General features: G+C 39.5%; 1 protein-coding gene across 3 annotated transcripts in view; it reads left to right on the top strand.

The window, feature by feature from the left end:
• SLC12A6 (solute carrier family 12 member 6) overlaps positions 1-14,703 on the top strand; it is a 107,118-nt gene that overhangs the window by 9,490 nt on the left and 82,925 nt on the right. The window contains exon 1 of one of the 3 annotated variants that reach the window (XM_054716389.1): positions 9,613-9,815. The exons of the other annotated variants lie outside the window; for them this stretch is intronic. Within the exon in view, the coding sequence (XP_054572364.1) occupies positions 9,692-9,815 (124 nt within the window). The 5' untranslated portion in view covers positions 9,613-9,691. Of the gene's footprint in view, positions 1-9,612; positions 9,816-14,703 lie in introns of those variants that run through there. 3 annotated transcript variants of the gene reach the window in all.

Below are 14,703 nucleotides of genomic sequence, written 5' to 3'. Positions count from 1 at the left end.
TAGTATGTTGTACTCTGAAGGGTCTTTCTATGCTTATAATGTATTTGTATGTATAGTCCTGGTTTTATATTGCCTTTTAGTCTATTCCTTAATGGGATAACAACATCTCGAGTTCCTTGTTGTCCTTTGGATTCCTCTTTCCTGGCACATAGTGGACACTCAAATATATTGAAGAATGCATGATTTCTTCAGCCTCAGCAAAGCAATTTTCCTGAAGTTTAGTTTGGAGAACTCTTTGTCTTCCTTCTCTACAATATTATGAATCCATCAGAAAATAATGTTTTTTTTTCTATGAACAGTATTATCTTGCAGTTATTGGCCCCCAAATGCATTATACAATATTCATCATTGATGTCATTTTATAAAAATCAGTTTTCATAGGCAGTCTTATGTAATTTTGAGATGTAGAGTGTTTATTTTTTAAAAGGAAAATGTACTTCTTTTTTAAATGTGTTTTTTATTAGCTTTCTCTAAAGTCAATAGAAGGGAGAGGAAGAGAGAGATAGAAGCATCAATGATGAGAGAGAATCACTGATCAGCTGCCTCTTGCACGCCCCCTACTGGGGATCGAGCCCGCAACCCCAAGCATGTGCCCTGACTGACCAGGAATTGAACTGTGACCTCCTGGTTCATGGGTCAACGCTCAACCACTGAGCCACATCGGTGGGGCGAGATGTAGAAGTTTTAAGTCCTTGCTAGCAATGGTAGTTGATCCTCACCAAAATAATTATTTAATTCTTTCTATAATTGTCTACATAGTAAGGTAAATTTTAGAATTTGTGACCATTTTGATACTTTAAACTAATATTTACTGTTGCAGTATCTGTGGGAGAAGGGTTTGCTGAATTTTCAAAAAAGTAAATAAGGAAAACGTATTCTAAAGAATGAGAGCCAGTATACTTCTCAGGCTCCAATTATAGCTCTAAATTTAAATAATGAGCCGAAACCGGTTTGGCTCAGTGGATAGAGCGTCGGCCTGCGGACTCAAGGGTCCCAGGTTCGATTCCGGTCAAGGGCATGTACCTTGGTTGCGGGCACATCCCCAGTAGGGGGTGTGCAAGAGGCAGCTGATGGATGTTTCTCTCTCATCGATGTTTCTAACTCTCTATCTCTCTCCCTTCCTCTCTGTAAAAAATCAATAAAATATAAAAAAAAATTTAAATAATGAACTTCTCATTCTCTTTTCGCTAAAATGTTTACAAGATTCTGTAACAGAGGGCTTTTAAGAGTGTAGTATGCAGACAGTGCTGGTCCATGAGCTGTTTATTACCTGTCTGTAAGGCCATGAGCTCAGAAATTGAGAGTTTGTAAGGAACTTGTATAGTAGTTTGAAAGAATAATTTTATGTCTTTTGAACTTAATAAAAATTGAAACTTACGTTTTGTGTATTTTTATTTCATTTTCTAGTAATTTTCACTTTATTTTTTAACAAAATTTTTAGCCCACAATGAATATATTTCTTTACCAGAGATAATCTGCAAAACACTGTTCTCAAGAAATGGTTCATAGCCTTTCATATGTTTGCCTAACCCAAATGATACCACATTCAAGGGGATGTGAGGTAGTGTTTGCCTACCAATGGCCCTTTGAAGCATGAGTTATCTGAATGTGGTAGGGCAGTGACTTAGTCTTTCATGCAAGTCTGATATTTTTCTTAAGAATCTTTGCTCTAGCACATATTATCTCTTTCCTCTCTCCATATAATTCCATATTTGAAGTTAGATATTTTAAAGAAATTCAGATCTTTTACCTCTCAAACACATTTCTCTCAACAGGACGAATTATTAGATTGACTAGTGTCCTGGTGCATGGATTCATACACATTGAAAGGAAATTAATTAGAAGAAATATTTTAATATCACTATTCGTCCTTTCTTTATAATAGAAGTGTCAACCAAATTCACAATCTACAATGACAGATTGAAACACACATGTGCAATTGGCACCAGTGAGAGCTTTATATGTATTGCTCATGCACGAGTCAACTTAGCCTTTTATAGATATGGAATAAACTTGCTTAATTAGACCTGCTTTCTGATTTAGCTAAACTTTTTCCAGCCCAGTGAAGCACCCCAACTTCTCTTTCAGCTAGTTGTCAGCAACACAGCAGTAAATATCAACATGAAGCAGGTTATTATTGTAGATCACACAGGGAGAACAAAGAGTAAAATATTTAACTGCAGCAGTGTTGGACTATATTCTGCGCAGTAGGAAAACATGAAGTCATTTTCAAATTCCACCATTTCTTACTTCTTTCAGTCAGGTCAAGTTTCTAAACTTTCTAAATCTCTATTTTCTGGCTAATGAAAAGAAAATAGGATTCTACCAAGTCTCCTATCTACCTACTGCAGGAATTCTGTGAGGATCAAATGAGATGAGTCACGTGAAAATGCTTCACAAACATTTGGTTAATCTGTGAAATGTTTGCACCTGGCTATAAAGCAAGTTGGGTTCCTGGGCTGAAGAAACTCCAAGGAGGCTAGTTGCTAGAGAGGAAGCCAGGCATTGCTGTGTGACATCATTACCCGGCACCCACAGCAACTGTTTCTGGGCTGGGCTGGGCTGGGCTGGGCTGTGGGCCACATTTTGCGCCATGGGGTCTGATTTGATGGGATGTCATTCCGGGGTGGTGGCGGGGCCTGTGTCCCACTTGAGAGAAGCTGAGTTTTGGTTTGTCAGCGCCAGGTCTGTGGTGCTGTTTATTTTTAAATGGCCAGTGCGCGTAACGGCAGCTCCTGCATTGAGGGTCGGCCCCCTGGTGGTCAGTGCATGTCATAGATACTGGCCGGGCGGACACTTAGCCTTTTACACACATAGATGGTCAGTACGCGTCATAGCTGCCCGTGGGACAGACACTTAACTTTTTATATATATAGACTAGAGGCCTGGTGCACAAAATTCGTGCACGGGTACGGTTCCTAGGCCTGGCCTGCGATCAGGGCCATCTTCCCCAGCTGCCCACAGCCAGCCCCACCCCCGTACCCCCAGTTCCCCATTCGCCCTCAGGTGATTGGTGCCTGATGGCCAGGGGAAGGGACAAAGAGGTGGTCAGTGTGCCTCATAGTGACTGGTCCAGCAGTCGTTCTGGTCATTCTGCTGTTAGGGTCAATTTGCATATTACCCTTTTATTATATAGAATAGAGGTCTGGTGCATGGGTGGGGGCCAGCTGGCCTGCCCTGAAGGGGGCCCTGGATCAGGGTTGGGGGTCCTGGCTGGGGGGCGGGGCCGGCCTGGGCTTGGGGCCGCCGAGGGTTTGCAGGTGGCCACGCCCCCAGCTTTGTCAGGAAGATGTCCGGTCTAATTAGCATATTACTCTTTTATTAGTATAGATTGTTATAAAGATTTATAGAATAAAGAGTATGAAAAATTTACAAACGAGGATAAAACATTAACCTTTGTGGCTCAGAGTTCTTCATAAATTTACCTTGAGCCAAAACATTATTTTGTGTAGTGAAAGGATTTTTAAAAATATATTAACCACCAGTATGTGCAAAGCCTTGTACTAGCTGCTGATGGGGAATAAGAATAGGGCACAAGTTGTGCTGTTAAAGGTTTAATTAAAATCTCATTTGTAAGATAAGTAAAAAATAAAGTGTAATATAGTTAGTTTCTACTTGTATTTATTTAGTTGTTAGCTAGTGGTTGCAACAATTCAATAAGAATACCACCCTACCCCTGGCTGGTTTGGCTCAGTGGATAGAGCGTCAGCCTGCGGACTGAAGAGTCCCGGGTTCGATTCCAGCCAAGGGCACATGTCTGGGTTGCAGGCTTGATCCCCAGTGTGGGGTGTGCAGGGGCAGCTGATCAGTAGTTCTCTCTCATCATTGATGTTTCTATCTCTCTCTTCTTCTCCCTTCCTCTCTGAAATCAATAAAAATATATTAAAAAAAAAAAAAAAGAATACCACCCTAAATATTTTGAAATAATATTAGAAGCAACTGCTTGGAAATAAATTTCACTTTCTTTACTACTTCTTGTAAAAACACCATTTCCAATAAACCAAATACTATTAATAATAACTGGTTGCAATTTTAAAGGGTAAGTGTAGCTAGAGGTCAATAGTGGATAAAGCTCTCAGAATGGTGTCTTCAAACTATAGGAGCTTAGGAGAGATTCATAAGATTTGAATTTGTTTCTATATCAGATCCATTATTCTTTGCTCAGCATTCCCACTGAACTTGTGTGTGTGTGTGTGCATGTACACATGCACACTTAAGGTATTTGCATAAGACTGTCATATGAGGTGTGTGAGAGATGGAGAAAGAAGTCTGTGAAAAGGTGTGGACAGATAAGATAAATTAAATCTACATTGTGTGTGCTCATGAAATCTAGTCTGTTCTATTTTATATGTCTCCAGCTTTTTACTAGCATGCTGGTACCTTTGATCAAGCTTTAATTGCATTTTTTATTTTTAAAAAATGTTACTGAACATGTTACTAAAAATCTCAGCATCATATCTACAAGATGCTCTCAAGAATGAACAGAATGACATTTGGTAAAATTCCTGCATTCAAAATGTATGTGGCTTTTTAATTCTAGGGATTTGGGTTACTGCTCACTTATTATAGTTTTCTTGCACCACAGATCTATTTTTAGCATGAATTACTAGATTCTTTTTTAGAATCATTTCAGCAATGAGATTGCGTGGTTCTAGATTATTTGTATATCTTTTGTACAATACAGTTCCCAGAGGAAATACATGATTTGCTCTAAAATTTATTGACTTTTCATAATATAGTATAATAATGTATTATAATCTGATAGAAAATCCTTATTTGAAAATAAATTTCCATTGACTTTCCATTAATTGTTTTAATCTTTTCACTAAATCTAACTTGTCTTTGTTTATTTAATAGATGGGTTGAATAAAACAAAAGTGCTGGTTATCCTAAGTTGTTAGCTGTGATTAAAAATAAGTAATTAGTGTAGCATAGTAAATTGTACTGAAAATATTACCCAAATAGACCCATTCTGCTAAAAAAAAATGAGCTTTTATTTTTTAAAGCAGACATAGTCACAAAAAAGTGTTTTACTGAAAATAATTAGTTAAATAAGTATAATGTGTATAATATTTGGCCTAATGTATAATGGAGTAATCCTATCCTATATTATAAAAGCCTAATATGCTAAGTATCCAGTCATCCATTCAACCAATCAAAGTATAATATGCTAATGATATGCTAAGGCCACTCAACCACTTGCTATGACATGCACTGACCACCAGGGAGAAGACACGCTGACCGGTAGGTTAGTTTGCTGCTGGGTCCGGCCGATTGGGACTGAGCAAGACAGGTCAGACATGCCCTGGAACCCTCCTGTGGTCCCTCCCCAGCTGGCCAACCTCCTGTGTCCCTCCCTGGCCCCAATTGTGCACCAGTGGGGTACCTCGGCCTGGTCTGTGCCCTCTCACAATCCGGGACCACTTGGGGGATGTTGGAGAGCCTGTTTTGGCCCGATCCCATAGGCTAGGCCGAGGGACCCCACTGGTTCACAAATTAGTGCACTGGGCCTCTAGTCCTATATAATAAAAGGCTAATATGCAAATAGACCGAAGGGTGGAACAACCAAACAACTAGTTGCTATGACATGTGCTGACCACCAGGGCGTGCATGTGGAACATAGTGGGCATTGGGCGCAGCGGGATGGTAGAGCAGGTGAGTGGGGGCGCCAGACCAAGGCAGGGTGCTGGTTGCTGTCATTGGGGTGAGCCTCTGGTGGTTACTGAAAATTCTTTGCTCCCATGCACCACGGTCCCACCCGGTGCTCGCACCTGCTACTGGCGCTGGCCCCGCTCACACCTGCAGCCATCAGCAGAGCCGCCGCTCACACCCACTGGCTCAAAGGATGGGCTGAGACCCACCCCTGTGCCCACTGCAGCCTCGCGGCCCACCGGCCCCTATGTTATTATAAAGGCCTTTTACCCTAGCCTGGCTTATATCATACTACTTTAAAAAAATACCATACATTTTTTTAAAGTAAATATTACAAACCTGTTTGATGACTCTAATTTCTAACAACATTCAATACTCTAAAATCAGAATACTGTAAAAGCATTTATGTAACTGCCTAAACCTTACATGAAATAGAATTTGAGCCATAAGTGATGTGCTTTTATATTTAGATGCTAAGATTTCTTAGATTTTAGTTGACAGATACTTGGGTTGTTTCCTGTTGGGCCGTTATGAATAAAACTGCTGTAAACATATTTGTTCAAAAATTTTTAAATGAACATATGCTTTTATTTCTCTTGGGTAAATAAATACCTAGAAGAGAAATTGCTGGGTCATAGGGTACATGTATGTCTAAATTTATTGAAAACTGCCAGACCTTTTTCCAAAGTGGTTGTACCATTTTACATTGCCACCAACATTTGCTCTACATCCTTGCAGCAGTTTCAATTGTGATTTTAATGTGCATTTCCCTAATGGCCAATAATGTTGGGCACTTCTTCAAGTGTTTATTAGCCATTTGTGTAACTTCTTTTATGACTTGAATGTTTAAATACTTTACCCATTTTGTGTTGAGTTGTTTTATTACTGAGTTGTAAGGCATTTCTGTATGTTCTAGATACAAGTCCTTTTTATATTTCCTCCCAGTCTGTGACTTATCTATTCATTTACATAATTGTGTCAGTTCATTGTATCTTTTTCAACATTTTATTATGAAAGCTTTCAAATATACAGAAAGTTTAAAGACTTTCATAGTAAACTAGAAGCCCAGTGCACGAAATTCATGCACTCGGGGGGTGGGGGTCCCTCACCCCGGCCTTTGCCCTCTCACAGTCTGGGAGCTCTTGGGGGACATCCTTAGTGCTGCTGTGGAGGCGGGAGAGGCTCCCGCCACCACTGCTGTGCTCACCAGCCGTGAGCCTGGCTTCTGGCTAAACGGCGCTCCCCCTGTGGGAGTGCACTGACCACCATGGGGCAGCTCCTGCATAATCCTATATAATAAAAGGCTAATATGCAAACAGACCAAACAGCGGAACAACTGGTTGCTATGACACACCCTGACCACCAGGGGGCAGCTCCTGCATTGAGTGTCTGTCCCCTGGTGATCAGTGTGTGTCATAGCAACCAGTTGTTCCACTATTCGGTTAATTTGCATATTAGCCTTTTATTATATAGGATAACCACACATCCACCACTCAGCATCTTTCATTAACATTTTATACTTGTCCTATCACATGTCTTTCCATCTTCTTATTTGTGCAATCAAGGTAAATTGCAGGCATCAATTAACTTTTCCCAAATACTTCAAAATGCATATTTGTTTACAGATCTTTTTCTTTTAAGGCGAACTTTATACAGTGAAATACGCACATTTTAAGTGAACATTGGCTGAGTTTTGACAAATTTATACACCTGTGGAACTCTAAACTCTATCAAAATGTATAATATTATCATCACTTGGAAAGTTCTCTCAGGCCCCATCCCAGTTAATCACCTTCATCTCGCCATAGGCAACCATTATCCTGGTGTTTTTTTGTACCATAGATTAATTTTGCCTGTTCTAAAACCTCATCAGTGGACTCTAATATTATGTTCTCTTTTGTTTAAGCCTTCTTTCACATAGAATAATGTTTTTCAGTTTCATCCATATTGTTGCTGATTTGTTCCTTTTTAGAGCTGAATAGTAATTCTTTGTATGAATATATCATAGTTACTTGACCCATTCTCCTGTGGAGTACACCTGGTTGTTTCCAGGTTTTGGCTATTAGTAATAAACTGCTATGGACATCCTTGTACAAGTCCTTTTATGGGAATATGTTTTCATTTTTGGGGTGAATACCTAGAAGTGAAATTGATGGGTTATAAGGGAAAGTTCCAGACCCTTTCCAAAGTGGGTGAACCAGTAACCATGTGTGAAAGTTTCTTTTGTTCACATTCTCGCTAAATTTGGTGTTGTCAGTCTTATCAATGTTAACCATTGTGGTGGTGGAGGTATAGTGATATCTCATTGTGGTAGTTTAATGTACCTAAAACAGCTATTTCTTACATCCCACCCTCTCTATCTAACCACTCCTCAGACATAGCACTTTACCACTTTCTCACCCACAGTTTTTCTGTACTATAACTTTGTCTTCAATTTCTTTATGTCCCTGCACTTTTACTTATAGCCCACTGTAAGAGAGAACTATTTCAAAATTGCTGACAACTATGGTACCAAAGCATAAAGTTAATAAACAAATTACTCCTGTCATAGATTAACAGGAATTTGTTACCTTCCTACTAGTTTAGTTTAGGGAACTTTTTAGAGGGGAGAGAAGACAGGATAAAATTGTACAAGGTTTAGATGCACAATCTGTACACAGATTTATAAACACAAGTCATTTTTTTCTGTCCATCAACTATGGAAGATTAGCCATAACTCAACTCTTTTTAAAAACATATATGTTTTATTGATTTTAGAGAGTTAGGGAGAGGGAGAAAGAAATAGAAACATCAATGATGAGAGAGAGTCATTGATCAGCTGCCTCCTGCATACCCCCAAGGGGATGGAGCCCACTACCTAGGCATGTGCCCTGACTGGAATCAAACTGTTACCTCCTGGTTCATAGGTTGACGCTCAACCTCAGCCACACCAACCAGGCTAATTCAACTGTTTATAAGATAAATATGAAAGGTAAGATCCTACTAGAAATATCCAGTGGCACTAAAATATTCAAGAATTTGGAATCCAGAATATAATATTGAAGTCTTTGATAATTTGGTAGTGTTTTAGGTTCCTTTGAATCAATTAGTAGAATAGCTACCTGAGTTGTAAGTATGGAAAAATCACCCAGGGTACTATACTACCACACCTGACTTAGTTTCTTTCAATGATAAAACTAGTTACAAAAACTCAACAGGTCAAACTTTTCTCTTTCCCATATACTGTATGGAAGTAATTCTCAACCTTGGCTGCACCTGAGAACCACGGGGAGTCTGTTGCCCAGGCTCTACTTGAGAGCAATTAAATCAGAATATCTAGGATGAGACCCAGGCATCAGTGTTTTTTCTTTAAGTCATCCCAGGTGATTCCACTGTGCAGCCAAGATTACTAGCCAGTGCTACACAAGAATTCATCAAATGAAATTTAGGTAATAGATGACTTTGTGTGTCTTCTCTCCCCCCCCCCCCCCCCTTAATGAAACATCTTCTATGCTGCCTACCTACAAAGGTATTAGAAGTTTTTAAGCTGGGCTTCACCACTTACAAGCTCTGTGACTTTGGGCAAGTTCTTTAGCCTGATGATTAAATGAGATCATAAGGAAAACTTCCTAGTGCAATGAAGAGCATAGAGTAGGTCTTTAACAACTATTGATTCCCTTCACTTTTAGAAGTGATGCATATTTGAATGAATGTGGGTGAGCACACAGTAGGCTGTAGTGCATGAATTCTGCCCACTCTCCAGCTTTTGGCAGCTCTCGGAAAGGAAAGCTGCCTAAATAGTTCTTGGGATTCTTGAGTTTAATAACCACAAGCAAAGGGTGGAGTGCTAAGTGAAAGATAAATGCTGTGGAAGGCGTGTCTTCCAGTGTTCCACTCCCTCTAAGGTTGTTGATCACGTGAGGTGAAAGTACTTCCCTGTTCCCAGCGTCAGTCTCCCTTAGGCAGTGTCTGAGTCTGAAAGGGACACAGCTAGGAAGGGGTGGGCGGAGTAGACTGGAAGGAAGTTTAAATACAGAAAAAGCACAGGATTTCAATAACAATGCCACACTTTACCGTGACTAAGGTAGAGGACACTGAGGAGGAGGCAGCAGCTTCAGTCCCCCCAGAGGGGGAGACCAGCTTAGCAGAAATAAAAGCCCGGACTCAGCATTCAGATGAACCAGGTAAGTAAGTACTCAATTTGGGAGCTTTGGGAACTTACAGGGTTTTTCGTGAGAGAAACGGTAACAAATATTCAAAGACCTCCTGCAGATGGAGGAAAAATATTGTGGTTAAAGTGTTTTTCAATCAACTGTTTCACTCCCTTGTATATCTGATAACCTCTTTTCTCACATTCTGGTTTGTTTTCCCCCACAATGAGTTCTGTGTTCATTACCTACAGGTGAAATTGAATCGGTGGCAATGTATGAAAGGAGTTTTCAAGCAAAAAGAAAGGCACAATAAAAGTCAATTTATGAGCAATTTAGAATTCACCTTTTGCTCAGACAGTTTAAATTATATCTGGAAAAGTACATAAAGAGGGAGCATGGTTGGGTAGTTTTGTACAATGGACTTTGCACTTGTGACTTCTCAAGTTATTTAGCATTTTGCCTCAATTTACCAGTTAAACAGTAACTTAATAGTGAATGGCTTAAGAATTCTTTAATGAAAGAACAAAAGTACATTATGGTGACTAGCATAGAATTGGGTTTAATAAATTTGATGAATGTGATTATCCCTATTATTTTCTTTTAATAGTAACAGTTTCACTTCCTGAGGGAATTGTGGTTTTTAATTTTTCAACGTGCAATTAAAAGCTTGGTTAATATTATAGTATTAAATATAGTTGTAGTTTGAAGCCCTATTTTTTAAGTCTGTAAATCTTATAAATTGTCAAAAACTTCTCTAGTGCGTTAAGGAAGGCTAAGGAAATAATTTCTCAAAATTCCTTTTGATTTAAACTTTTCTCTACAGCAGTAACACATCATAATTCCTTGCTATAAACAGCTGTTGATTATCCTGTCTTTTCAAGTCTCCATGAATTTTTAAGAATCTTTAAAGATAAGGACTATCAAAAACAAATTTCCTTTTATTTTTTTCTGTCTAGTGAGAAAATTTACTAGGGAAGATAAGAAAGAAAGTTTTATGGAAACGCTTTGTCTGCCTGGTTATTTTCATTTTGCTGAATTGTCAGGGTGATAAGAAGTTGAAAGTTTAACCTACTTTGAACTTGAATTTGATTTCCCACAACTTTAACCCAAATAAGAAGTTAGGTTCTCCAGAATTGTGTGTTTGAAGCTACACTTTCTTAGTTGTTTATGCTTGCTGCCCTTAAATTTTAATCTTTTTCAGCTTTTGTCTTTGCTATTCATTAATTTCACAAAATGCAGACAAGTGAAGTCTATCTGTATCTTATTTCACCTCTCATTGTTTTTTGTCTTCTCTTCACCACCTCTGTTTTACTCTTTCATCTTTACTGGTGCCAAAGTGTTTGAGGAAACTTGCTGTATTCATATTAGAACAGTGTTGAAGTCATTTAATCTATTGTCAGTCACCTAGAAAAGCCATAAACATTTTTTTAATAGCAACCAACCCTTTAATAAGTGACATTGCTAGGCTTAATTTATTTTCTTCCATGGTAATTGTTTTGGACGAGGAAGAGGTGACAGATATAATCTAACTTGAATTTAATAGGTTGTTTTATTGGCGTTTTCCATGACAGCCCAGAAAGTGTCCACTTGAATGAACTATTGTTTGGTAAGTGAACAACTGATGGGAATACATTACCTAAATTGCATTTATCTTTATTACTAAATTAAATTAGTAATTTAATTATTAAATTATTATTAATAAGTTATTATTAAATTAGAGGGGAAGAAGGGGAAATGTATATGGGAATAACCTAAAAGTTTTGTTGTTTTTTACTTAGGACAGTGGTTCTCAACCTTTCTAATGCTGCGACCCTTTCATACAGTTCCTCATGTAGAGCCTAAGACCATCGGAAAACACAGATATTTACATTACGATTCATAACAGTAGCAAAATTACAGTTAGGAAGTAGCAACGAAAATAATTTTATGGTTGGGGGTCACCACAACATGAGGAACTGTACGAAAGGGTCGAGGCATTAGAAAGGTTGAGAACCACTGACTTAGGAGTAGGATATTCTCTTATTAAATATATATATAAATATATACATACACACACACACACACACACACACACACACACACACACACACTAGGAGCCCGTTGCACGAAGTTTCGTGCAATAGACTTTTCCTTCACCTGGCTGCCGGCACCAGTTTTCTGCCAGCAGCAGTTTTCCTCTGGCCACCCGCTGCCTCCTGCCAGCACGATCGGCCACCCTGAGAGGAACTCCGATCAGGAGGCGCTCCCATCGGGCGGGTGGCCAGAGGAAAACTGCTGCTGGCGGAAAACTGGTGCCAGCAGCCACGCAATCAGCCACCCTGAGTTCCGCCACCAGCATCTTCCGCAGCACCGGCCTAAGCAGCTACCACCAGCCAATAGGCCATCCTGAATCCCGCCCCCCGTGCCTCCAGCCGGCCCAATCGTGGGCGTAGCGGAGTGATGGTAATTTGCATATTACCATTTTATTAGGTATGATGATATGTAGATATATATATATATATTTTTTTTTATTGATTTCAGAGAGGAAGGAAGAGGGAGAGGGATAGAAATATCAATGATGAGTTTGATTGGCTGCCTCCTGCACACCACTACTCCAGAAACACCATCTATCCTCAAGAATATCCCACTATTGAACACACGACGCTTCAGTGTGCAGGTCAACGCTCTATCCACTGAGCCAAGCCGGCTAGGGCAGGAGTAGGATGTTCTTGAGGATAGATGGTGTTTCTGGAGTAGTTGTCTGAAATGCAATTTGTTCGTCTGAGTTAAAATATCCTAAATTGATTGTGGCTTTTTGCAAGCACTTCTAATATGAGCCATTTATATAACCAATTGTTTTGTTTTTCATTGAGTGTTTTTCTAAAAAATATATTTTTATTGATTTCAGAGAAGAAGGGAGAGAGAAAGAGCGAGAGAAACATCAGTGATCAGCCTGGCCCATGTGGCTCAATGGTTGAGTGGTCGCTCAGGAACTAAGAGGTCACCGGTTCAATTCTGGGTCAGGGAATGTGCCCAGTTTGCAGGCTCGATCCCCAGAGGGTGCATGCATGAGGCAGCTGAGATCCCCAGTGGGGGTGCATGCAGGAGGCAATTGAACCACGACCTCCTGGCTCAACTACTGAGTCACGCCGGGTGGACAAGTGTTTTTTGCTATGTATAATGAAAAATATGGAGAGAAAAATATATAGTGTCATATAAATTGAACATATTTAAAAACCAGATCATTCTTTTTTTTAAAATATATTTTATTGATTTTTTTACAGAGAGGAAGGGAGAGGGATAGAGAGTTAGAAACATCGATGAGAGAGAAACATCGATCAGCCGCCTCCTGCACACCCCCCCACTGGGGATGTGCCCGCAACCAAGGTACATGCCCTTGACCAGAATCAAACCCGGGACCCTTCAGTCCACAGGTCGATGCTCTATCCACTGAGCCCAACCGGTTTCGGCCAGATCATTCTTTAAATAAAGTTTAAAATGTTTTTTAAAAGATGACATTTACTTGAACTAGACAGGTAACTTGAGATAAAATATAAATATAACTAATTTTAGCACTCGCCGGTTTGGCTCAGTGGATAGAGCATTGGCCTGTGGACTGAAGGGTCCTGGGTTCGAGTCCAGTTAAAGGCACATGCCGGGGTTGCGGGCTCGATCCCCAGTGGGTGGGTGTGCAGAAGTCAGCTGATCAATGATTCTCATCATTGATCTTTCTATCTCTCCCTTCCTCTCTGAAATCAATTTAAAAATAATAAAAAGAAAATTATTTATGAAAATAACATACATAGAGAAACTAATTTTAAAAAGAAATACATTAATCGCTGCCATTCTAACTAGAATCGCTGACAGAATGCTAATCTATTAGAACCCTGCTTAAGTTTGGTTTTGAAGGGAAAGGCAGAGACTCAAACATTCATGACTGTTTTTCTTCTCCCCAGTCCAGTTTCTGTGCCCCATCCTATGTTTTCTCCGCAACTTGTCTACAGAGATAGCACATATCACCTATTTACTTCTCTCTCCCACAATAGACTGACTGTAGATTCCTTGAGGGTAGAGACTTTGTGGGATCATTTTTGTATCTCCAGGTGAAATGGACATAACAGGCAATTTGCTCACCAAACACATTTAGTGCAAATACCATGCTAGGTGTTGTACTTTTTTCCTAAGGCTACAAATGCATAGGAAGTGTAAGTTCTGCACTAAAGGCAGCAGAATGGCTTTAGAGCCAGAGATCTGGCTTTGAATTCCAGTCCTACTAATTATTACTAATTAGGAGTAGTGATAATTTGTATTATTATATGAATGACTTTGGGCAGTTTATTTAACTTCTCCAAGGGAATGACTTTACTCATTGATAAAACAAAAGGAATAACAGTACGTATTTCACAGGGTGGTTAAGAATTACGTGGGAAAATGAATATAAAGCACTGAACATACGTGACACACAGCACTAAAAAATAAGAGCAACCCTTGCCCTGGCTCAGTTGGTTAGGTGTCTTCCCTTGCACCAAAGGGTTGCCAGTTGCATTCCTGGTCCAGGTACATGTCCAGGTTTCAGGCTTGATCCCCAGTGGGTGGCGTGCAGGAGACTGCCTATATGTTATTCTCTCACATCAACGTTTCTCTTTCTCCTCTTCCTTCCTCTCTCTAAAAAATCAGTAAAATCTTGGAGGGGGGCGGAAATAAGAGCAACCTCTTACTTATTAGTACATTGTAGTTAGTGGTTTAATTAGAACAAAAAGAAACTGCTTTGGATAACAGATGGTGAAGAGAATAATGATATGTGGAGAGGACCCTGGACAGGTATCTCAGAGGATGGGACACAACTGATTCTTTTTTTTTTTTTTTTTTTTTTGATACAGGACTGTGCTTCTTTTTTTTTTTTTTTTTTTTTTTAATATATTTTATTGATTTTTTACAGAGA

The sequence above is a fragment of the Eptesicus fuscus genome, chromosome 5 (assembly GCF_027574615.1).
Source record: "Eptesicus fuscus isolate TK198812 chromosome 5, DD_ASM_mEF_20220401, whole genome shotgun sequence".
Taxonomy (NCBI): domain Eukaryota; kingdom Metazoa; phylum Chordata; class Mammalia; order Chiroptera; family Vespertilionidae; genus Eptesicus; species Eptesicus fuscus.
Note: the sequence above shows the minus strand (reverse complement) of the source record. Positions and strands in the feature narration are given on the sequence as shown.